At 45.8% G+C, this 25,554-nt stretch overlaps 1 protein-coding gene across 2 annotated transcripts; it reads left to right on the top strand.

The window, feature by feature from the left end:
* Positions 1-7,209: 7,209 nt before the first annotated feature.
* Positions 7,210-24,476, top strand: cyfip2 (cytoplasmic FMR1 interacting protein 2; the record flags this gene model as incomplete). 2 transcript variants are annotated; one of them, XM_080008449.1, is made up of 29 exons in its annotated part: positions 7,210-7,326; positions 7,413-7,502; positions 8,209-8,286; positions 9,536-9,637; positions 10,189-10,370; positions 10,480-10,576; positions 11,266-11,394; positions 11,507-11,611; positions 11,704-11,792; positions 12,874-13,111; positions 13,817-13,969; positions 14,083-14,222; positions 14,792-14,939; positions 17,200-17,353; positions 17,862-18,018; positions 18,152-18,248; positions 18,358-18,434; positions 18,529-18,637; positions 18,787-18,906; positions 19,035-19,234; positions 19,337-19,424; positions 19,652-19,795; positions 19,920-20,010; positions 21,266-21,396; positions 23,216-23,288; positions 23,414-23,508; positions 23,673-23,911; positions 24,070-24,217; positions 24,309-24,476. In XM_080008449.1, the coding sequence occupies 29 exons, from the start codon at positions 7,210-7,212 to the stop codon at positions 24,474-24,476; spliced, it is 3,759 nt and encodes a 1,252-aa protein (XP_079864575.1). The 2 variants fall into 2 exon arrangements, with proteins under 2 accessions (XP_079864575.1, XP_079864576.1); XM_080008450.1 differs by having other exon boundaries at positions 11,710-11,792.
* Positions 24,477-25,554: the final 1,078 nt, after the last annotated feature.

The following is a 25,554-nucleotide window of genomic DNA, read 5'->3' on the forward strand; positions in this document are numbered from 1 at the left end:
TAATGTTTGAGCCACTTTTATTTCCAAACATTGGCATTTCTGTCATTCTTTTCATTCTCAATTTTTAACCCCCTTGCCAATACCTTTCTCTGAAATAATGACTTCAGAAAATGCATTCATCTTGATTTTATTTATTTATTTATTTATTGTTAATTTGTTGTTTACTTGTAATGTAAATATAGTGTACTCAGTTCTACTTTGTGCCATTAATTAAAAGTTGTTTTGATATCCTGCGGTTTGTCAGTTAAGTAATAATTAGGTAAAACTGTGTTACAACGAGGCGTTTGGACTACTCAGTTTAAGAAAAATAATTGATTCAATCATGAATGTTCATTAATGTGTATTGTCAGAGTGTTACTGAATTTCAATTTTTGTATTGTTATTTTTAAATGTTTTTTAAATTCCTTAACCCATTGGCAACAACATTCTCTTAAATAATCAATTATTATAGTAATATGTTGTATTATAGCAGATGATATAATAGTATGTAGTAGATTATAGTATACTAGGTTTCTAAGGAAGATGATTAGGGGCACATTCAATAAAAACAACATTATTATTATTATTATTGTTGTTGTTGTTGTTGTTGTTGTTATTATAACTATAACAATTCTGACTTTACTCAGCATTCTCACTTAAATCCCTCAATTCAGAATTCATAACCACGAGATCTGAGGCAGGATTCGAGAAGAATTCTGAAGAGAAAAATAATAATTCCGAATTTGCTCGAAAAATCCCGAGTTGAATCTCCGATTCGTTTAAGATTCGTCCGTTTTGAGGGGGGGGGGGGGGGGGGGGGGATCCGCAAAATGTAAAAAAAATAATAATAATAATAATAATAAATGAAAAAAAAAAAAAAAGAAGAAAAATAATAAATTAAAAAACAAAAACGAAACGCGAGGCGGGCGCATCCGCCACCGAGGCTGCGCATCCTCAGCACCGGCTCCTCTGAATTAAAGGCGTACTGTCTCTTTAAGGGAACGCACTTGCAGCCATTTTCTCCTCTTTGTGTGTGTGCGAGTGTGTGTGTGTGTGTGTGTGTGTGTGTGTGTGCGTGCGAGTGTGTGTGTGCGTGTGCGTGCGGGGTGGTGGTGGTGGAGGATTAGCGGATCGGCACCAGGCGAAGCCACAGCATCCATCTGGGCAATATTTAAAAAAAAAACAAACAAACAAAAAACAAAAAGGGGGCGAGAAGAAATAGAGCGAACGTCGTGGGAAGTACGACGCCGTCCGGACGCGGGTTTTCTGGACGGACATGCGATTTACGGGTAAGCGGGTTTTTTTTTTTTTTTTTTACTCTTCCCCTCCCGCCCCCCCCCGCCGCCCCGCCGGCACGGGAGATGCGCGGGGGGGGTTTAAACGCGGTACGTGACGGCCGAGATGTGGCGGCTTCCTCCGGGACGCGAGATGGGTGCGGTGGGGAGCCCGGAGCGGCTACTACCTGGGCTGCGAATGCACGTTTTATTTTTCATTTTTTAATCTCTGTATATATATAGATATATATATATATATATTTTTTTTTTATCGCCACCGCCCGTCGATGGAAGCCGCCGTGTTTTCTTTGGGGTTTCGAGAACGATCGCGTCGGTTATATTCTGCGTTTCTCTGCAGGGGATCGATGGTATTTTCCGGGGTCGGCGTGTGTGTGCGTGCGTGTGCGTGCGTGTGTGTGCGTGTGTGTGTGTGTGAGAGAGGGGGGTTGGGAAAATGACCACCACCCACCCCCCCCCCGCCACGTCCCTCCGACCCCCTTCCCCCCGTCTCTCATCTGTCATCATCATCTTGTCTTTTAAACTGTTGATTTTTTGGGGGGGGGGGCGAAACAGTAGTAAAGGGTGTTTTTTTTAATTTTGTATTTTTCTTTGGGTGTGTTTTTTTTTTTTTGAGTGACGGCGGTGGGGAATAATGAATGGAGGGGCCTTGCAGGGACGCCGGGATGACAGGTTCACCTACTTCCGCCTCAGTCCTCCACGCAGGGCTCCGATGGCGCCGTGATCAGCGTCCGCTACTTGAAATCTACTGGGGTGGTGAGATCAGAGCAGATGACGTCATGTCGGGGACTCGCGCGTGCACCTGACAGCTCCGTCCACAAGGCCCCCCCCCCCCCCCCCCCCCAAAAAAAGAGCCACATTTTAGGAGGCGGGTGTAGTTGCAGTGGGACGGAATGAAGCAACACGGGGCGAACTGCAGTCGGGGTGCACTCGCGGCTCCGTCGTCGGCTCGTTTTTTCGGCGTGACGAGCGCCAACCATTTCGCCGGACGCGTGAGTTTTGCAAAAAAAAAAAGGATGATGTCATGGGAGGACCGGGGGCCATGCACCTGGCAGCTCCACCCAAAGCCGTGTCGACACCTTCGCCATAAGGTGCATTTTTGCAGGGTTGGGTTGGGTGAATTGCGTCGGTCGCCCCCTCTCCACCCCAGTTGCACAGTCCAGTGACTATTATCTTTCCCCCCCTGTATGAATATTCATGTGCCTTTCTGGTGTGTGTGTGTGTGTGTGTGTGTGTGTGTGTGTGTGTGTGTGTGTGTGTGTGTGTTGGAGGTGGGTGGGGGGATGACGTGACATCACAGGGATCATGGGACAACAGCAGTTTTGTGTGGCCTTGTTGTCACTCACGGTCTAAATGAGCCGTCGTCCCTCAAGCACCCGCCCCTCTGCCGGCGTCCCGCCGTGACACACTGTGGCCGACCGGCAGCACGGATCCTGCCGGAACACACCCGCGCTGTTATGTACGTGACGTCCGGGTGTGTTTTTGCTCAGGATCCCTCTCTGCACCCTCTCCCACACAACCGGAGTGGATCCCTCTGTGTGCGCGTGTGGGGGTGATGGCATATTACACGCATTGGCCTGGGGGAGGATCCCATTGAGTTGCATGACCCAGACCTGACACACTTAACTCTATTATGGCCTCTCTCTCTCTCTCTCTCTTTCTCTCTCTCCCTCCCTCTCTCTCTTTCACATTCCGATATTATTGTGAGGAAATAATGACCAGAAACGGTGCCGGCATCCGCAGTCAGGTGCCGTCGATGACCATGCCGCTTTTCCATCCTCTCTGCTCATTGGAGATTTTTTTTTTTTTTTTCTAATTTTGGGTCTACAACAGTGGATCATATCCTATTCTATCAACATCCTCTAATTGGCATCCCAGGTCTGGATCAGTCCCTCGTACTTGGGGGGGGGGGTCTGTGGACTGGACTCTGCTAGTAAGAGATATACTCTGCGCTCGCTCTTAATTGTATTTATAAATTGGTTCCCTTTCCCATTACAGGGCTGAATTTCAATTTTAAACAACAGTGTTGGGAAATATCAAACCCGGGCCTTGATGCAGCCCCTATAGCGGAGTAGCTCACAGACCCATTTGTTGATCCCACTGACTGTCCTGCTGATAACAATACACGCATCTCTATGCCGTCTGTTGATTGTTTTTCCGATTTTTAAACCACCGGAGGCTGAACTGTCGTCTCGTGTAGCTGTTGTCGTTCTGCCACAACCTAAACCCATAGGTTGCCATAGGAATACGAAGGGGAATGGAGGGGGCCCTCTGCCGTGGCCAGATCCGTGTGCAGAATCGCAGTCACGCACAACGTGTTGAGCGAGGTCTGGTCTACTGTGGGAAAGTTTACATAGACATCCCAGAATTCAGTGGCTTCTGTGTTCCCAGGCAGAGTTGGACATTCAGCAGCACTAAGCTAAGTTTGTCTGCGAAACCCCTTCTGTCGATGCCTGGAACTACGAAACATGTTTTTTTTTTTATGATATACTTATACAGTACGAGTTGCCCTGTTGCATTGCATAAATAGGCTTTGTACATGTGTTTTAAAATGATCCATTATATATCCTTTTATGGGCCTCTCAGTTTGACATTAATTTGAACAAACCAAATTCTGTGGTCCATTTTTCTATTTAATAAGAGGTCATTTAGTGATTGATAGGGCTGGGTACTGGTACCAATACCTGTGAGGTATCGACCGAAATGACCCAATACCAAATTGTATTGAAACTTCTCCAGTCAAATGATACCTGCATTCCATCTTTTTTTAGTACCCAGATCTAGAATTATTATTATTATTATTATTTTTTTTTTTATGGTTTTGCTCACAGCCAATCGCCGCAAGTGTTCTCCGATTTATTGTGGCACGTGATTGGCCAACTACCGAAGCAGCTGCAAGCCACCCAATCGCTGGGAGCGCTTCTCGATATCAATGCGACGTGTGATTGGCTCACTACCACAGCAGCAGCTACAACCACAGTCTGTTAAAGGGTAGGCTCACAGTTCTTCAAGTCTGTCTTCAAACAACAGCCAGGTGTCCATATGAACAGTGAAAGAGGTTTTCCTCGCTGTAATCATCCCTCCTCCCTCCTCCTCCCTTTAAAATGACGCTGGCCCAATACTTCATTGCACAGTTCATTGTTATTTAATAGATATTTCTATCCTTTGAACACCCTCGAAATATATTTGTGTAAAAATAATTTGGATGGAGAGAAGTGGTGGCATTTCACACAACTGAATGGCTCCATTCACATGATGGGTATAGTAGGAAAAAAAAAGGTATCGAAGGATGTACTCCATTGGCATCTGTATCACTTTAATGGTACTGGTATTGGTACTGCTATCGTCATTCTTTTAAACAATCCCCAGCCCTAGTAAGTTCTGATTGCTGAGGGCGAACATTGGTGATACTGACTAATTTGAACTGGCTTGTTAGAGTTCTGTGACAGTTCTTTGTGCGTCGGTGACAGCTCGATTAGACAGGAAACCCCTCCCACCTTCGCTGCTGAATGAACACATCATAATGTCGTATGGCATCTGTCGGTGTAACAATCAAGATTTACTTGCAGTACGGTATGTTCTTGTTTTTTTTTTCTGTCCTGGCATTGGCTTAACGTCGGTCTTCATGGTATTCCTTGGTCGCACACAGCCATTGGAGCCTTTTTAAAGCTCCGAAGATATCGGCTTTGGTCGCTGCGCGGAGATGAGCCCTGCGTTGATGCAAAGCTCGAGCTGAGTTACCTACTTGTCACAGTGACAAGACGAGATTAGATCAGCGGAGTGAAAGCACATAGTGAGCGAGTAATTTCTTAACCGTCATTAACCAAGACTGTTCAAGGGTCGTCCATAGTAAAAGATGCCGACACTTGGTACAAACCCGGAATAAGCGTTGCAGGGGAGGAGTCCACTTTTGTTATGGATTCAAACGTGGCCGGCATCTGAAATTATTACATTTCACTGCATATATGTATGAAAGTGTGTATATGTATGTGACAAATAAAATAAAAAAAAAAATCTTGAATCATCTTGACGTTGTGCGCTCAGAACAGTTTTCACAACTGTTTGTGTACTAGGCTGCTATGAAATGTCAGTTAAAGTCAAGTAGGTTGGTAATATGGTTGGTAATATAGTTGGTAATATGGTTGACTTTATTTTCTTTTATTGACTACCGCCAGTAATGCAGTAGTGCTATAATCATTTAAGCACAATATGCTGTAGATGACTGTGGGTAGCATTAGGGCTAGTTATTATTATTATTATTATTAAGTTATATTGGGTTCGCAGCGAGCTGAGATCTTCCTTTGGCAAGGGGAAGAATGCCATTTCTTTGCCAGATCTCTCTCGCTCTCCCCACCATACTTCCATTTGCCCCCTGCTCAGTTCATTTTCATCCCGTCTCCCTGGCTGAGGCATATTAATCTGATTACCAGCCACGTCAACTCTGTCTGTCAGATCAGAGGTAAAACACACACTTCAGAGAGGCACATGATCCCGGGTGCGGCCGGATGGATCAATCCATAGAAATGCATTCACACACACACACACACACACACTTTATTAATCATTAGTTCTCTGACCCATCTTGAGTCAGAGAACTAAGTTCACACTGCAAGCTTTAGTGCTCAATTCTGATTTATTGATTTATACTGATTTATACACACACACACACACACACACACACACACACACACTATTGTGTAGGTCTCATCTGGTAGTACTGTACAAAGATTTGTTGTGGCCAGGCCGAACTTTCAAATTTTTTGACAGTCTTGCTATCTAGTCCAAACGGTTTTGCATGTGACAGACAATTACTTACGCTGAGGGAACATAAAGCAACTTGGAACTCGACCCCTTTGTTGCTTTCGACACAGTTAACCACCAAATCCCCTCCACCCCCTCTGTGCCAAGATATTTAGGGGTGATCCTCGACAACCAGCCGTCCCGCTGAAGCAGCCTGCCGCTTTATTTTCTCCACCAACATCCGCAGAATACGTCCATTCCTCACCAGAGAAGCATACCGTGAGGATCCCTGGTCCCACTCTTGCGACCTCTCTCTCCCCGGGCTTCTCACCTCCACCGTCAGACCCATGAGGCGCTTTCGCTCCCCTCCCCCACCCTCCCAGGTCGCCGATGAGGTCTCAAGAGTCACTCATCCTCTTCTCATCCCTGGCTCGGCATTGGTGGAGCGCTCCCCCCCCTACTCTCATAATGGCTGAATATCTACAGTACATCCATCTTCTGTGACTGAGGACCAATTTCTTAATGTTGCACCTGGACCCTACTTGCCTCTCTACCGCTTAAGGATCTTCATCGATCATAAATGGTCAATGTTTCTTGTTCTTACTGAAGCTTAGCTCATGAAGTGCTTTCGTTGTGACTACTAATAACGAATCAACTTCTTATATATGTATTGGATATAATGTAATGATGTGTATTGATATATAATAGAGACCTCTTTGCTTATAATTTACTGGTTGTGTACCCTTATTCACTCTGAAAAGAGAAAGTAGTCTATTCAAATAGTCCTCTCTTGTTGATATTTACAAAAAAAAGGGACAGTTTAAGGCCTCAGTTGTTCATGGCTGAAAGCACGGCCATTGTACAGGTACAGAGTTGAACACCGACAGATGTGGTTAGCGAAGGGGAAATGAATCTCGTACTGTATCATACAGACTCGATTAGACAAAAGAGAACCTGTTTTCAGCGTAATATTTATTTTTCTGGCATGTACATGAAAATGGGAAATGGTGATCTGTAGCTCGAGGGGAATGAAATGATGGTGGTGGTGATGGTGACTGATTCGGTCGATCCGCCAAATTCTTTCCTTTCCCTACTCCCTGTCTTGGACCCCCCCCGGTTCAGATACCTTTACCCTCGTCTCAACCCGTCTCTCTTTCTCTTTCAGACCGGGGTGCTGTGTGAGTGACCCCTCATTGCCATGACGACCCACGTGACCTTAGAGGATGCCTTGTCCAACGTGGACCTGCTGGAGGAGCTGCCGCTCCCTGACCAGCAGCCATGCATCGAGCCCCCTCCCTCCTCCATCATGTACCAGGTACCACCAGGTTCCCACAGACAATGTCCCGAGCAGATATGTTGAAATGGCTTTGAAAACTAATTCCCCCCCCCCCCCCCCCCCAGGCTAATTTCGACACCAACTTTGAGGACAGGAATGCCTTTGTGACTGGTATCGCGCGATACATAGAGCAAGCCACGGTGCACTCCAGCATGGTAAGACAAAAGCTCCATTTTGTGAGGTCGTACTGCATGTGGACATGGCACCCAGCGTCTTAGTCTTGGCAGTGTCACTATTTGCTTTTTGGGGCGATACAACGGAGTGATGAGACCCTCAAAGGGAGCCTTGTCCGTCTCTGGATTACATATCATTTGGTCCCTTTCTCAGGGTTTGGCAGCACATGGGGCTTGAACAGACACACACCCACCCACCCACACACACACACACACCAAACAGAAAGCACAGTGGACCACTCAACCAAACTCCCCCTCCTTTTTGGGGCGGAGGGTGTGATTTGACTGGCAAAAAGGCTGATGCTGTAGCTTTATTTAACCTTATTTAAATCAGGAAGTTCCATTGAGGTGCAGCTGGGTCTATTTGAGGACGGTTCTCTTTTAAGTAGACGGACGGGGAGTCGCTCTCTCACCTGCTTCCGACTGAACCCTTTGTGAAAAACACAGTATGCTCGACCTATTCTCCCCCCCCCCCCCCCCCCCCCCCAAAAAAAATAATAATAATATAAACATTTGGGAGGGATGAGACTGGTAACAATAAAACAGAAGAATACAGTATGAGGATTTGTCTCCCATTTGATTCATGTATTACCAAAGATGATACATCATATATATTATCACTAACGTGTGTGTGTGTGTGTGTGTGTGTGTGTGTGTGTGTGCGTGTGCGTGTGTGGTCCTGATGTAGAATGAGATGCTGGAAGAAGGGCACGAGTACGCTGTGATGTTATACACCTGGAGAAGCTGTTCCAGAGCCATTCCCCAGGTACCACACGCTCACAACGCATGTCTCTGTTGTTGGTGTTGATATGGAGATACTGTATATGGGTTGTTCTAGTCTCGAGATTTCACTCGCAGCGAATCTTTCAGCAAAAAGAAGGGGCGTACAATTTTGCAAAAGCTAATGCTTTTTTTGGGCGGACTTTCCATCCCTTTACAACATGTCCTGCCTGTCCGACTCTAAGATGACTCGCATGCGTACAATGACGCGCGGCTTTCGATGAAAATGCCCAGAAGCAATGTATGTTTTCCATCATAGTGATTATGCGCTTTATTGGAAAATGCTGCAATACGCCGTGTTATTTGCAAAACCGAAAGTGCCACTAACGTCAAGCCCTCGGCTCAGAGATTCACCACAGAAGTCAAGTGTGGTGACAGAATGTGCGGAGAGTAGCGACGAAGGATGCACCCTTTCAGTACCCTGAACCAGGGCAATATTAACCGACAATTCAACAGCAGTTAAGCCTTGATTCCATCTGAGCTTGTCATTTGTTCACACGCTTCTCATTCCTCTGCGATTGGGATTGAAATGTGGTAATGTCTTCATGTGAACAAACCAGAGTTGTGTTTTAGTATGACAGGATTTTCTGGATCGATGAAATGAGATGCCCTGCTCAGAACTAAATGCGTTCATTTTGTCGTGGAAGCTGGTGGATTGTTTTCTAATCTGAACCAAAAATGTTAAAATGGCAACAGTTGGTGTAAATGCAAAGTTACTTTTAGAATCAAGATAATAAGCTGCTTCATCGATTCCTGTCCTGAGGGGAGATTGTCCTGTTTTAGTTTTGATGTTTTGTATTTGTCGTATTTAGGATAGGTTATGAATTGCATAAACACCTGAACAACTTGCCCAATTGTCTTGCGTCCACACATTGACTGAACTCGTTGCTAAACAACAATAAGCAGCCTTTATTGTTCCCTAAAACAATGAGTATTTTGTCACTCTCTAAAGGTGTTGTCTCCCAGATGCCTCCCCACCCGAGGCAATTCTGTGAAACCACGGTGGCCTCTTTTTAGGCAACGGTTCAGCTTCATATGTATTCGCACCCAGAGGAGTGCAATTCAGACATTTGCACAAATAAACCATAAATACAGACGTAAATGGAAAAACATCTCTGGATGGGCTCAGTTTTAATCGAACGATCCCAAATGAGTGTCTGGCCTGGAACATGGTCTGACGTCCGGCTCCTGTGGTGACGTCCGGCTGTTTAATGGCGCCCTCTTGTGGCTTTTAGGTGAAGTGCAACGAGCAGCCCAACAGGGTGGAGATTTACGAGAAGACCGTGGAGGTGCTGGAGCCGGAGGTCACCAAGCTCATGAAGTTCATGTACTTTCAGGTAAATACTGTAATCGGGCCACATTCAAGCCATAACAGATGCGAGGGGCGACAACTTATTATAACCATATTTGTACATTTTTATCACATTTACTAGTGCTGTTAAATAGGCTGCAGTCTTGCCCGTTATCGTGGAATATTCAAAAATATCTTCAATTTGAGTTGTGAAAATATATTGAATCTTGGAAGGGAAGATAAGTAGGCCATGCCCCCATTACATAGTGAAGTAATAAAATAAGACCACACCCCCAAAAGCAGTTTGAAGGTGGGATGGGAACATAATTAGGCCGCGCCTCCTAAATCCTGCTCTCTGATTGGCTGGGTGAATACTGTGCTCTGATTGGCTGGGTGAATGCTGCGCTCCGGTTAATATGAAAATATAATAATTAGTGTAAATATAAGTTAAGTACGTAAGTAGGTTATAGGCCTTTGTACACGTCCTCATTTTGTGTTGCTGGACTGTCTTGCCCGTAGCAAATTTTAGGGAACAGTAAAAAATCTCACGACTCAATCTCAAAACCCTCACGTCCCCGTTTCCCGCGTCCTCCCCAGCGGAAAGCCATCGAGCGTTTCTGCAACGAGGTGAAGCGCCTGTGCCACGCCGAGCGCAGGAAGGACTTTGTGTCGGAGGCGTACCTGCTCACCCTGGGCAAGTTCATCAACATGTTCGCCGTGCTGGACGAGCTCAAGAACATGAAGTGCAGCGTGAAAAACGACCACTCAGCCTACAAGAGGTGCTCCCGATGCGCCACAAACCGACTGGGCTCAGTTCATCTCAATTCACCTGCGATGTTTACTAATTCTCTCTCTCTCTCTCTCTGTCTCCCCGCCGTTCGTCCTCAGGGCGGCCCAGTTCCTGAGGAAGATGGCGGATCCACAGTCCATCCAGGAGTCCCAGAACCTCTCCATGTTTCTAGCCAACCACAACAGGATCACACAGGTTGGAACCATTAACAAAACTGCTTTTGTGTTTTCCATCCCATCGTGTTACATGCATTTAAAGTCTCATGCTCTATTGTCAATTGAGCTCATCCTTATAAAGCGTGTCATAATGCCCCATTTTATACTTACATGCATAGTTATTATAAATGTTACCCTTATTATTATTATGTATCAACAACCATATTTTGTAATAAATGCAACAGTTTATAATAAACACACAACCTATAATGTGGGGGTTACGACAACTTTATTTGATGAATATGTGATAATTCAGAACATTATGTAACACCAAAATTCTTCCTAATCGTGAATAAAATGTCACATTTAGTACACTAGTAACTGAGAACATTTCACAAGGCAAGCATCAAAACCGAAAAAAACACACAATATGTAGTAGGTCGTTATAAAATGCGGCAGGTTATTACAAAATGCTGTCATTGCATAATAATGAAAGTCAAATGTGTGACATTTTGACACATTACAAAATTCTGCACTATTATATCATGCGTCATGAATAAACTCAATCTGCGATGAAACATGTAACTCAATGACGACTTTATTACATAATATGTTGTTATAAAGCAGGTAAGTTAGATCCATTTGGGAAACATTTTTTTTCCAGATGTGCATCATGTTGTTGTATTTTTCTCACTGTAAGTGATGACGTTTCTCCACGTTTCCGCGCAGTGCCTGCACCAGCAGTTGGAGGTCATCCCCGGCTACGAGGAGCTGCTGGCCGACATCGTCAACATCAGCGTCGATTACTATGAAAACAAGATGTACCTCACGCCCAGTGAGAAACACATGCTGCTCAAGGTAGAGGGAGGAAGAAAAAAAAAAAGCAGAAAAATACGAGAAGCCGTTTGTTTGGTTTTCCGGTGAGTTTGGGGCGGAAAAAAACGCTTCTCCTGTCGCTCTCCTCCACCAGGTGATGGGGTTCGGCCTCTACCTGATGGACGGGAACGTCAGCAACATTTACAAACTAGACGCCAAAAAGAGGATCAACCTGAGCAAGATCGACAAGTTCTTCAAAGTAAGGGCCGCGCATTTTCGCTCACCGCTCAGTTTCGGGTCCGGTGGAATCCGTCGCGGCGCTTCCCCTCACGGTGATGTGTGTCGTGCCAGCTTCAGGTGGTGCCACTGTTCGGGGACATGCAGATCGAGCTGTCGCGCTACATCGAGACCAGCGCTCACTACGAGGAGAACAAGTCCAAGTAAGAAGGAACCCCGCCCCCCGGACGCCGCTGGGGGGCCAGCGGCGGGCGCCACCGCTGTCGGCCGACACGGCCGTATAGACTGAGGTTTCAGGTCCAAGAATTCTCACGATAACTGCAATTAGAGAGTGTGACTGTTTTATTTTCTTTTTTTCATTTTTTCTTTGAGACAGCGCCACTAACTGTATGTGTCACGATTCATATTTGAGCCTTTGAGCAACAGAGTGAGGCTCAATAAGAGTCTTTCTTACCGTACTTTCAAAACATAGATTACCGGTCACATTGCATGTAAGGAAACTGTTCCATATGACTTTAAGGGTCATATACATTATTTAACTCATATATATCTTTTTGTTTTTACTAGAGATGTGTAAATCGAATATCAACCTCACACTCCTAGAATGTCCTGCGACCACTGTGTGCCGAGTGGGCCCCACCACTCTCTGCGACCCCAAAGTTAAAAACCTCAGACTTAGTGTTAGTTTGGGATTATAGGGAAAGTAATGATTGACACATAAATAATTTTTCTGCATTGGAGCGTCTAACATTTGGCAAAAACAGCAACTTTTCCTTGTCATATTTTCTATAATATCAGACGCTTTGGATGTGGCTCTTGGTTTTGGGGTTATAGCATCTAATGTTGATACCCAATTAAAACCGGGGGTGTCTGACAGATATCCGTTACTTCGTGGTTCTCATCCTGGGGTCCGGGGGCCTCCAAGGGGTCCTCCGAGAGGTTCCCGGCAAAATGATAAAGAGTTCAAATTCCACATTAGTTCATTTCAGTACCAATTGAGAATGTACGATAATGACTGTTCCGATCATAGTTTCACTGTTATCTCTCTAACTCTAGTATAGGCAGGTATTGAAGTTTGAGATAAATCATATCATACAACAAAAATATTCTCATGTTGACCAGAGACCAAAATCTTATCACGTTTGCTTCGAATGGCAGCGAAATGTCTGTGCACATGAGGGCCCTCACTCCTCTGTGACGAAAGCCCCAGAAGCCTGTCCCCAGTCTCCTTTCTCAATCCCCCCCTGTCACAGCCCTAAAAATCGGCCCCTGCTTTGCGCCCAGGTGGACGTGCACCCAGAGCAGCATCTCGCCGCAGTACAACCTGTGCGAGCAGATGGTGCAGATCCGGGAGGACCACATCCGCTTCATCTCGGAGCTGGCGCGCTACAGCAACAGCGAGGTGGTGACGGGCTCGGGCCTGGACAGCCAGAAGTCAGACGAGGAGTACAGAGAGCTGTTCGACCTGGCGCTGCGGGGGCTTCAGCTGCTGTCCAAGTGGAGCACGCACGTCATGGAAGTGGTGAGCGGGGCGCTGAAAACTGAGGGATTGTGTGTGTGTGTGTGTGTGTGCGCGGCGTTGAAATAATGCTAGTTGTCTGTGTGAGTCGGCACGCTGTGATACGAGAAGGTGCTTAAAAAGTCTATGAATACAATTACAAAGGCAATATCCATTGAAATTATGACGTTTCAATATACACATTTTGTCTGATTCATCCGTATTTATTTTTATTCTGCGTTCTGCTGCACCAATTTATTACCTAAACAATTCCTAACTAAAACTATACTATATAATAAGTACTTACCTATATACTTTCCTTTATACTTCGTTGAATAAGAGTGAGAGTATTTGTGCACAAATCTGTCTTTAGATTTTGTTAAAATGTGTCTAAATGTCTTCAAAATGTCTTCAATTCAACTTCACATATATTAACCCTTAATATGAATTCATTAGTATGACATTTGATTTGATGAGGTCTTAATTTCAACATACACATTTTGTCTGATTCATCCATATATTTCTCATTTGTCAAAACGAGTCAAGGTCCCTTGCTTTATTGAATAAGAGAGAGATGATCAGTCCAACAATCTATCTTGGAAAGGTTTTAAGAAGAACTCAAGAGGGATGACACTCTGAATGGATATTCTGTGTTGTATTTACGGAGATTTTTGAAATGATATGATCCATCCAACCCTTGAATGCCTTCCCGTCGAACCCGTCTTCCAGTACTCCTGGAAGCTCGTCCACCCGACAGATAAGTTCTGCAACAAGGACTGTCCCGGCACCGCCGAGGAGTACGAGCGCGCCACACGCTACAACTACACCAGCGAGGAAAAGTTCGCCCTGGTGGAGGTGATCGCTATGATCAAAGGACTGCAGGTAAAAAAGATAAAATATGTACATCAGGAATTTACACAGGAAGTGAGGATATTATATGATCTCACTAAATGTGCGGCTCTCGGTGAGTATTCACTCTTCGGTACGTGCTGCAGGTGCTGATGGGTCGCATGGAGTCCGTGTTCAACCAGGCCATCAGGAACACCATCTACGCCGCGCTGCAGGACTTTGCCCAGATGACCCTCAGAGAGCCCCTGCGTCAGGCCGTGCGCAAAAAGAAGAACGTGCTCATCAGGTAAATCTGGAGGAAGGAGACGAGCGTGTCACACAATGACTTTTTAATGAAAGCAAAGACCCTTAAAAAGTCTTAAAATGTCTTTAAGTTCAGTTTCACAAATATTAGGCCTTAGCAGTCCTTGAATAGCCTTAATTTCATGAAGTTGTAATTTCAACACAAATATTTGTCCGGTTCATCCATATATTTATTTTTGTCAACATTTGTTTGTTAGTCAATTAAACATTTCTGATTTTCTAAAACCATATATATATATATATACAGTATATATATACAGGTGTGTGTGTGTGTACTTCCATTCATACTACCTGCAATACTTTTCACCATTTGTTGAAAAATCTGTCTTGAATTTAGTTACGTTTTTCTTAAAAAGCTCTTAAAAAGGTTTGCATTTTTATGGACATTTCAGTGTATTTTAGTATTCCATATTTAAATATTTAAGTTTAAAATATGCCACCCAAATTAAATGCTTTGCCTTGCCTCGTGTGTGTAGATGCTGTGTAAATCTTGTATTTCTAAATGGTGGCTGATTCCCAGATGAGCTGACTTCTCTCCTGCTCTTGTGTCAGCGTCCTGCAGGCCATCCGTAAAACCATCTGCGACTGGGAGGGGGCGCGGGAGCCTCCCAACGACCCCTGTCTGAGGGGGGAGAAGGACCCCAAAGGAGGGTTCGACATCAAGGTGCCTCGCAGAGCCGTAGGACCCTCCAGCACACAGGTACTTGGAGGGCACATACCACCCCTGATGTCTGATACTGATTTGATTTTGACTTTTGATGGAGAGCGTGATCGAGCGTTAAAAAAAAATTAAATAAATTAAATGTGGAAGGGTCAGTCATTATGTTCTGTATCAAAATCGTAACTCATGATTGGCAGCGCAAAAGTGGTCTCAATGCAATTCGAAAGGAAGAAGTTAGGCGTGTGGGTGTGAGGAAAGCAGATTATATTCCAATCATCATCTTCTAGGCATCCAGAGCCAGGGTTCCCGCGGATCCTTAAAAGGCATTTTATTCAGTCATCTAAAAAGACGACCTTAATTGGGATTATAATGTCTGAAATCAATCTCTCAAAGGTATTAAAAATGCTGAGATAGTTTTTTTTTCCCCCCTGACATTGCAATTAAAAACGCGGAGCAGGATAGCCGAACCGACAACGCTCATATTTTGTTTGCAAGCCGGGACGCTCAGAGCAGATGCACAGCTAGCGACGCCACGGGGAAGTGCAAATGTAATGAAAATTGGCTTATTCATCCAAGATTTTTGCGGTAAAGCTGATACCGAACCAGGCAACGTATGAGGCATGTTTTTTTTGTGCCGGGAGTGTTTCAAACTCGGCACGGTGACTTTTAAACGTGTTAGGGTAAGCCTTGCATAATGCTTGGAAAGCGGGCTTCACCATGTGGCAACGGGAGAAGGTTTTTAGGGCCATGCGCACTCTTCCATACTCAGTTTTTTTTCTAAGCATGTGTGGCAGTTTGGCCGACCACGTGTCGACCAAGTAGCGTGTTCAGGGACCTCCAGCCCAGAGACGCAGACGAAGGGGTAGAAGACACACAAGTTTATTGTGGAGAGGGGGCTTGATGGAACAAGCCCCGGAGCAGATGGACACAGGTCATGACAGGGCTCCTCCCTCCTGAGTGAGTGTGGGGATGGGGGTTTTAACCTGTTGCTCGTTAGACCAACCGACGAGCAACAGGTATGCAGCCACTCTGATCCTGGATCCCCAATTAGACCCAGGTCAGGTGTGGCTGCTCAAACCACGCCATCCCCACACCACAGCATCTTGTCCTATGATGTGACGCTTCACTAAAAGACAAAATACCTGGTGAATGCAGCAGAATAGCTAATCAGAATTAGTTCTCGGCCAGTTGTGCCTTTTTACCGATTTATGATTTCTAAGTTATTGTTTTCCATGTGTTCCACTCTAGAAAATGTTCCATGTGTGAAGTAGATCATCTAACTTTTCTCACTGGACCAAAGAAAGTCATGTTTTATGTCGCAATAAACATTTGAGCAAAATGATCCTAACCCCAAGTAATTTATGTTTTTTTTTTGTTTTTTTTTCAATTGTGGTTATTATAAAGTTGGTCTTAAATTTCATTTAGAGTGGCATTAATTTAAAAAAATGTCTTAAAAACACTTAAATCTACCTTGCCATAAGCTGTTGGAACCCTGTGAGCTAACGGGTCTTAAGTCTTTAGATGGGTCCACAGAAACAGGCGATCAAAAGAAGGAGGTGGACGTGCAGAAAGCGATGAAACGTTCCGCGGTAAACTACCGCAACCACACAGGCGATTGGCGGAAAAATCTTTCATGTCCCCCCCCACCCGGAGATAAACACCTGGAAAGCCAGACAGTGAGGAAAGGGCACGTTATCAGGGCTGGACGCCAAAACACGCTGCCATCAATTAGGTGATTTGTATTGGAATTGCAGTCAAGCAAAATGAGCGACTTGAAAGGCACCGACGGCCAAACGATCCCTTTCGAGCTTTTACCTCCTCGCCCGACTCGAGGTGGGTCCTGCAAGAGAACCCGGGAGTTGAACTTCTGCTCCTCATCTTGAAAGTCTTTGCAGCTATTAGCGTCGTCATTGCAAATTCATTGTGGAGAGGTTAACCTTTGGCGTCAAAGTGTTACATCAGCTGCTGTCGTAGCTGGGCAACAGCTTGGCCAATTCATGAGGACAAATATGAGAGTTAATGGTTAGAAGAGAGGGCAAGAGACTGAGTGGAGCCATAACAGAAAATATCTATATACATTTAAGGGAATCAATAATATATTTCGTGGCCGATTCAACTGGGTTATAGCTTCTTAAAAAAAAAAACCCCAAAAAACAGTTTTGCTCGTTCAAAACAGGCATAGATTTCAGGGCGCTCGGTTCAACGACTTAATTCACAGAGTGAGAATCAATACTACGCCGCCTCGCCGTCAACCAATGTTTTTCGACGGCGATATCATCCTCCCGCCTCTCGCCCCCAGCTGTACATGGTGCGGACCATGCTGGAATCCCTGATCGCCGACAAAAGCGGCTCCAAGAAAACCCTGCGCAGCAGCCTGGACGGGCCCATCGTGCTGGCCATCGAAGACTTCCACAAGCAGTCCTTCTTCTTCACACATCTGCTCAACTTCAGCGGTGAGGGGGGAACGCCCGCTTGTTTGATGAAACGGTAGAAGTGCCGACATTTTAAGGTTAACCCCTTAATGGCGGGGGCCGCTACTCTTTGTCTGTCTTACCTAGATTTAGACGATTTAGATTCGATTTAGATTTTCATCCCTGTGTGTCCAGTGTGGAGATGGCGATGGGCTGTGTGCTAACTGTGCTAGCTCAATGCAAGGCCGCGGATGGGATCAACTAGCCTAGCCCGGGGGAAAATAGGGGAAATACACCTTGTAGCATGTCAAAAAGTGGAGTTATTTCAGCGATACATCTTGTGTTTTTATGACGAGTAAAGAAAACGAGATCTTAGTTATTTGTTTGTGCGTATCCCTTTTAATAAGATTGAATGATTTAATCCCTTTAATGGGATGTTTTCGGTTTGAAATCCTATGGAATCAATTTAATTGACCGATATAATGATACATGATGTATTTTTAAGCGACGCAACCTAATTTCTCTCTGTTTTCCGCCCACCCCCGTCCAGAGGCCCTGCAGCAGTGCTGCGACCTGTCGCAGCTGTGGTTCAGGGAGTTTTTCCTGGAGCTGACGATGGGGCGCCGGATCCAGTTTCCCATCGAGATGTCCATGCCCTGGATCCTCACCGACCACATCCTGGAGACCAAGGAGCCCTCCATGATGGAGTAAGACCCTCCCCCATTCCCAAAACGCACAAGTTGCTCGTTCGCTCCCCTAGAGCGCACGCCTGTGTACACGTTGGAGTCACGTCATCTCAGTCATTCTCCACGTTGACCTGAACGTTCATCTCCTCTGCAGATACGTGCTGTATCCTCTAGACCTGTACAACGACAGCGGTTACTACGCTCTCACAAAGTTCAAGAAGCAGTTTCTCTACGATGAAATCGAGGCGGAGGTATTGTCCTGCCCGACGGTCTGAGGATTAACACCGTCGGTTAAAAAGCTTTATTTAGCGTCTCCGTCGGTCGACTTATATACTCCATCCTTTGTTTTGTTTTTTTCAGGTCAACCTTTGCTTCGATCAGTTCGTCTACAAGTTAGCCGACCAGATATTCGCCTACTACAAAGCCATGTCCGGAAGGTGAGACGCCCGGCCACGGGCTCCGTTTCAGTGACCGCCCAGCCGGCGCAGACAATGGGTCGATCTAACGGGTTATTCTGTCTCCGCTCGGCAGCGTCCTCCTCGACAAGCGCTTCAGGGCGGAGTGTAAAAACTACGGTGTGATCATCCCGTACCCGCCGTCGAACCGCTACGAGACGCTGCTCAAGCAGAGACACGTGCAGGTTTCCCTTCTTTCCGTCCGTCTCAGAGCCTTTTCCTTTTGCCAAAACCGACCACAGAATATCAAGTTCGAAGAAGAGTAATCCATTCAGTAATAGTATAAAATAGCCTTCTTAGACTCTATTTTCTCATATCCCCTTCTCACCCAAAGCTACTAGGTCGCTCTATCGATCTGAACCGCCTGATCACGCAGAGGATTTCGGCGGCGATGTACAAGTCTCTGGACCAGGCCATCAGCCGCTTTGAGAGCGAGGACCTCACCTCCATCGTGGTAAGGAACCGGGCGGGGGACGCGCTTGTTCCATCAAGCCCCCTCTCCACAATAAACTTGTGTGTCTTCTACCTTTTTTTTCCCCGGTGCTTCGACATCTCTCCCTCCTCTCTCCCCCCCGGCGACAGGAGCTGGAGTGGCTGCTGGAGATCAACAGGCTGACCCACCGGCTCCTCTGCAAGCACATGACCCTGGACAGCTTCGACGCCATGTTCCGCGAGGCCAACCACAACGTCTCGGCCCCCTACGGACGCATCACGCTGCACGTCTTCTGGGAGCTCAACTTCGACTTCCTCCCCAACTACTGCTACAACGGATCCACCAACCGGTCAGCTTCTGTTTCCTGCGCGTGTACTCTTTATTTTACTTTTATTTTTTGTCTTGTTGTTTTTCCATCGATGAGTCATTCGAGATCTGTCTTTCTGCCCAGCTTTGTACGCACGGCGATTCCCTTCACCCAGGAGCCTCAGAGGGACAAACCTGCTAACGTGCAGCCTTATTACCTGTATGGGTCCAAGGTATCCATTCAACCGCACTTTTTCTCCTGTCATCAGCATCTTTAATGCACTTCCACTGTCGATTGTAAAAGTTTGAACAATCGCGCAATCTGGAAGTTTTCTGTGCACCGTGGACCTCCATGGACCTCCATGATCTCCCGTGGACCTCCGTGGACTCCGATGCACTGCTGGACACTATGTCAATAACTTGTCTTTGTCTTTTTTCCATTCCTCTCTCCCGCCGACAGCCCTTGAACATTGCCTACTCCCACATATACAGCTCCTATCGGAACTTTGTCGGTCCGCCTCACTTCAAGACCATCTGCCGTCTCCTGGGCTACCAAGGCATCGCCGTCGTAATGGAGGAGCTGCTGAAGATTGTCAAGAGCTTGGTATTCGACTTAACTTTCCCCTCCCCCGGTCTTCCATAATCATGTTAATACAATCAGCCGGCTGCAGGTACTGTCCCTTTTTAATACTTTAATTCGTCTCCGCCTCCTGCTTCCGGCTCTCCAGCTCCAAGGCACCATCCTGCAGTACGTGAAGACGCTGATAGAAGTCATGCCCAAAATCTGCCGCCTGCCTCGCCACGAGTACGGCTCCCCGGGTGAGCGCCGAGCCCTTTTGTTCTTTTTTTTTTTTTTTTTTCCACACAAGCAGCAGACCGTCTGTGTCAGTTATTCTCCGCCGCGTCGCCCGACTCCATGCGTCAGGCAAATCCGGCAGTCCGAGGAATTTGCAGAGATTCCTGGTTACCCAAATGGGCACGTGTCGGCTTTTCTGGCTGTGTAAACCTGACCTGGCCGCCGGGGCATCAGCCGGGTCTGCTCGTGCAGATTAGAGGCAAAGTCAGCTGGGGAATCCCTATGAGCGGAATTAAGTAATCTCTAGATTACTCGTGTTCTGTACTTTGGGTGCTGTACCTAGCTTACCGTCAGTGATCTTATTGTCAGCAATTACTGATCCTTCCATCCTTGTCGGGTCAAGGGGGTGATTCATGGGCAGAATGTGGGTCAGGGCAGGGACGCTCCTGAACCCAGGGCCCTTCAACGGGTGGCGGCATAGGGGGAGGGGTGTCGTTTCCATCGTTCTCTATTAATAATCACTCGGATAATTGTTCATTTTGTTTCATATTTTTGAGATTTTCATACATAATATTTATCGTGTGTAAGTTTGTTGTTGGGGTTCACGCCGGGGTCATGCGCTCGATCGCCTCAAGACGGACACACACGCACCTGTTCACATTTCCCTTTGCGCTTGTGTACGCATAAGCGGCGATGTCATTTTCACACAGACTGTCGTTTAAGGGAGACATTGATAGTGTTGAATATTATGGTGGAAAGATTGTGATGTTTGCTCGGCATCTATTAATAGCTTCAGAGTGTTATTCTGGCCGACTGGCTTACCCGTTTATTATAGGAAACTGCTACCCTGTGGTGAAAAATGTCTTGAAATACGAATACAATTGTCTTGAATTACAATTACCCCTAAATCCCTACAAATAAATTAATTACAACTTTGGAATTTATGGTCCAAAAGATTTCAGTGAAGATTAATACGTTGTGCTATTTGTACAGATATTGACTATTAACTAGAATGCACAATTGAATTTCATATTATTTGTATAAATATTATATAATACATATAATATAATACAATATAATATATACTATAAAGATTTAGAATTAATAATAAATATTATAACGTAATAAGTCATCTTTTTTTCTCTGGGTAACTTCCTGACCACACACTCTCACACAGTATGTGAGCGTACTTACTGTCTGTAAGTATTTCTTTTATAAGTTGTACTCGTGTACATTTGCCCCCTTTTTTTTTTTTTTTTTTTTTTTTTTGTATGACAGGAATTCTGGAGTTCTTCCACCACCAGCTCAAGGACATCATCGAGTACGCCGAGCTCAAGACGGACGTCTTCCAGAGCCTGAGGGAGGTGGGGAACGCCATTCTCTTCTGCCTGCTCATCGAACAGGCTCTGGTGAGCTCCTCCTCCTCCTCCTCTCTCCAACCCTCCGTGGTTATGTCATTTTTACTACACCCGCTTTCTCCGCCTGCTGTATTTTTTCCCAAGAGAAGTCACTCTTCTACTGCTTCTCCTGATCCCCTCGGCTTACTCTATGACAGCGGCGGCCAGCGGGAAGCTGTGGCGCCGCTCATTTGTGGATGGCCACTGCTCTGGTGCCATCTCTGCCCAATGTTCTGCAGATTCCTGTCCATCGCTAAACTGACGTGTTTCAATGTTCTCAGACATTCTGAGGCTCCTCTGTTCAAGTGCCCCTTTTTCTTGTTCTGAAACGCAACTCTATTTCTCCCATTACATGCTGGCAACTACCGCAGGTGGTAAGGATTTAGATCTCATTCATAACAAATAACACCGAGAAGAGATTTTTTTTCTTTCTTTTTTTCTTTTGTTTGTCTCGTTGGTTTTCTGGCTTTTTTGTCTCTTCTCTCTGCTTCTCTACACCACTTTGCCGCACAAAGCCTCACCTGCACGTGGCCACGGAAGTCAAGGACTCATTGAGTCATGTCTTTTCACGGCGGGGGAGGGTTGGTTTAAGGCTTTTGTGCCGACTACAAAATACAATTTAGAATTAAAAGCAGCTGCCGGATCCAGACCTAAATCCGCTGCAGTTACCAGGTCCTTGATTCCTTGTTTTCCATGGCCGAGGTGATGCTTCACCGCTGGTTAGTTCACGGAACGCCACTCGTCTTCACTTTGCATGGTTTGCTTCCTCTCTGAGCGCCTTTTAATGCCTCTCTCTAACAACATCTTGTCCCTATAACCCAATTCCTAGCACTCTCTACCGACTCTTCTCTTGAATGCATGGTTTGGAAAGAACTGCTTTGATCTGGAGCATGGCTTGTGTGAGGTCGGGGTTTTGTAGTGTGTTTATTATTGCATGGCCTCCTTATTCCCATTGCATAGTTTAACTCATGTTATGGGACGTTTGTTTCTTTGTTTTTTTTTTGTCGTTTTTTGCCTGTGTCTGTATCTTGAATCACCACAATTGTCGGCGAAATTAGTTTTAGAAAGAGACTGATTTGCATCGGACCAAAATATGTCAGTCGAGCAGTTCAGTTCAGTTCACCTAATTACACATAAATATCCAGCATGTGCATATTGTAACCACTGACTATTATTATTATTATTATTATAATTATAATTATTATTATAATTATTATTTTTTATTATTATTATTATTATCATTACTATTATTATTCGTAGCCATTCATGAACTCCGTCCACGCTGCTCAAGGTCCATTGTTTGGGGTTTTAAAGCTTGCGGCGATAAAGCAGATCAGACAGGATAATGTGCTTATGCTGTGACAAGTTATAATCCTCTGAATATTTGACCCCGGTGATGTCATGATAAACGCAGCCTCGCGATGAGCCCTCAGAGTTACATCTATCTTATCTCTGCCTCAGCATACGGGCAATGCAGGTTGAGAGGGCTTGTGTATATATATATATATTGGAATTCCAGAGTTGCAAAAGAACAGTTTTCTAACCTACTATAAATGTAATGTCAATATCACCCATGTTGACGTTACCATGACGTATCGCTTTATTGAAAAGTTGTTTCGGTCCTAGTTCATGGCCTACACAGACCCAAACTAGGTTTTGAGGCTTAAGGCGAGACGATAAAAGCTAATCGGCGTCCCTTGCACTTCTTCAAAGTGCCATCTCAGCACGACTCAGCGGGTTCCCCGCGGAGGCCGTCGGTGCTGCACGGGGCTGTAGCGTTGTTTAAAATGACCCGTTTCTGTGTTTATATCGCCTCTGTTCAAAACTCCAGTCCCAGGAGGAAGTGTGTGACCTGCTTCACGCCGCCCCCTTCCAGAACATCCTTCCCAGAGTCTACATCAAAGGTAGCTGCAGGGTTACCGGAGGGAGGGAAAAGGAAAAAAAAAAAAAGCGACCAAATGTGATGAATCCTGTTGCCGCACCGGAAATGCCAGTAATATGTTGTTGTTTTTTGTGCACGTTTACTCAGAGGGAGAGCGTCTGGAGGTAAGAATGAAGAGGCTGGAAGCAAAGTACGCCCCTCTCCACCTTGTGCCTCTGATCGAGAGGCTGGGAACCCCGCAGGTGAGATCCCCCCCCCCCCCCCCCCCGTCCCGCAGATTTGCTCCGGCATCAAATAAACACCCATCCGTTAGAAAATGAGCTGTTTGGGTTTCCCTCATTTCATTCCACGTCCATGCTTTCGGTACCATGACTGTTTTTGTTTCTTTTTTTCCCCCGACTGACAGCAAATTGCCATAGCTCGTGAGGGGGACCTGCTGACCAAAGAGCGCCTGTGCTGCGGCCTTTCCATGTTCGAGGTCATCCTGACGCGCATCCGCAGCTTCCTGCAGGACGGCGTGTGGCGCGGGCCCCCGCCCACTAACGGCGTCATGCACGTGGACGAGTGCATGGAGTTCCACCGCCTGTGGAGCGCCATGCAGTTCGTCTACTGCATACCGGTGGGCACGCACGAGTTCACGGCAGAGTGAGTGATCGGGGGGGGGGGGGAAACGTGTGAGGGACCGGTTCGGCCGTTATAGCCGTAGCGGAGAGCGGGCGTAGCCTTTCGGTTGGGGGTATTGTTTTCACTGCTTCCCTGCCATGTTGCTTTTTTTTTTTTTTTTTTTTTCCTCTCTCTTTTAGGCAGTGCTTTGGGGACGGGCTGAACTGGGCTGGGTGTTCCATCATCGTGCTGTTGGGACAGCAGCGCCGGTTTGACCTTTTCGACTTTTGCTACCACCTGCTCAAGGTCCAGAGGCAGGACGGCAAAGATGAGATCATCAAAAACGTGGTGGGTACACTGCGGTCGGTAGCTTCGCAAACGTAGAGTTTCGATGGTACGTATCTCAGTTGCTCTTCAAGCGGTTCGATGCTTTTTCCAGCCCCTGAAGAAGATGGCCGACCGCATCAGGAAGTACCAGATCCTCAACAACGAGATCTTCGCCATCCTCAACAAGTACATGAAGGCCGTGGAGACGGACAGCTCCACCGTGGAGCACGTCCGCTGCTTCCAGCCTCCCATACACCAGTCTCTAGCCACCACCTGCTGAGAGGCTCTCCCACAGCCGTGACACCACCTTCCCGCCTCCAGTTGGTCCTGCGTTCGGCAGCAGATACACCACAGGGGGGCGTTGCGTCCATCGTCTCCATCTTTGTCGAGACACGCGGGGGGGCGTTCGTGTCGTGTATCTGCGGCCGCCGCTCAATAAAATACTAGATAAGCGCGTAAATTCGGATCACGCCAGAGGTAGAAGTGTCGCACACTCACACACCGTTTTTTTTTTTACTTTTCCATCCCTGTGGCTAATTCAGACCCGTGCATGCCTTCTCTTTCTTTAGCTTTACATTTGTGGATTGGATCAGAGAAGCAACAATGCCGACAGTTCGATAATAAAAAAAAACAAAAAACATCTGTATTCCTCATTTGTTTCCGTTTAGCTGGAGTCCTCAACATTCAGTGTCAAGCCCCAGATGGACCATGTAAAAGTAGAAAACACCTCAACGACTGGGGGGGGGGGAGAAAAAAAGGAAAACTTTTCTAGACGATATTACACAATATTTAACATTCCAACGCGGTGCTCTGATGCGTACGACCACAGCTGCTATTAGTACTGCTGCAGGCACCATTGTTGTGTGGTGGCTCAAACTAAATCTGGATACATCTCTGGATGCAGGTTTTTTTTTATTATTATTCTTTTTTTCTTTTTTTCTTTTTCCTCCATGAATTTTCCTAAATATTTTCCGCGGGCCATTCTTGTGATAAATTGTTTAACGTGATTTATTTAAATATTTCGCATGGCACAAACCTTCATGACTTTTCACCTTTTCAAAGCGAAGGGTGAAAAGTGACTTTTTTTATTTTTATTTTTAGTTTTTTTGGGGGGGGGGGTTTGCTTTTGTTTATTTTATTTCACTTGGTTGTCTCGCCTCCAAACAGATTTTATTCAATACCACTTCCACTGTAAATTTCACTATTGAGCTAAGTGAAGTGTTGAGTGTTGTAACTGTCCTTGCTTTTAATTATTGATAATTTAATTTACATCGTTTGTATACTCGCCTCTACTACTGACTGGAAACCTCATCGACTGTTTTTATCGTTTGTTTTTTTTTCCTCCTTTATTTTCTCAT

The sequence above is a fragment of the Zeus faber genome (assembly GCF_960531495.2).
Source record: "Zeus faber genome assembly, chromosome: 10".
In the NCBI taxonomy this organism is placed as follows: domain Eukaryota; kingdom Metazoa; phylum Chordata; class Actinopteri; order Zeiformes; family Zeidae; genus Zeus; species Zeus faber.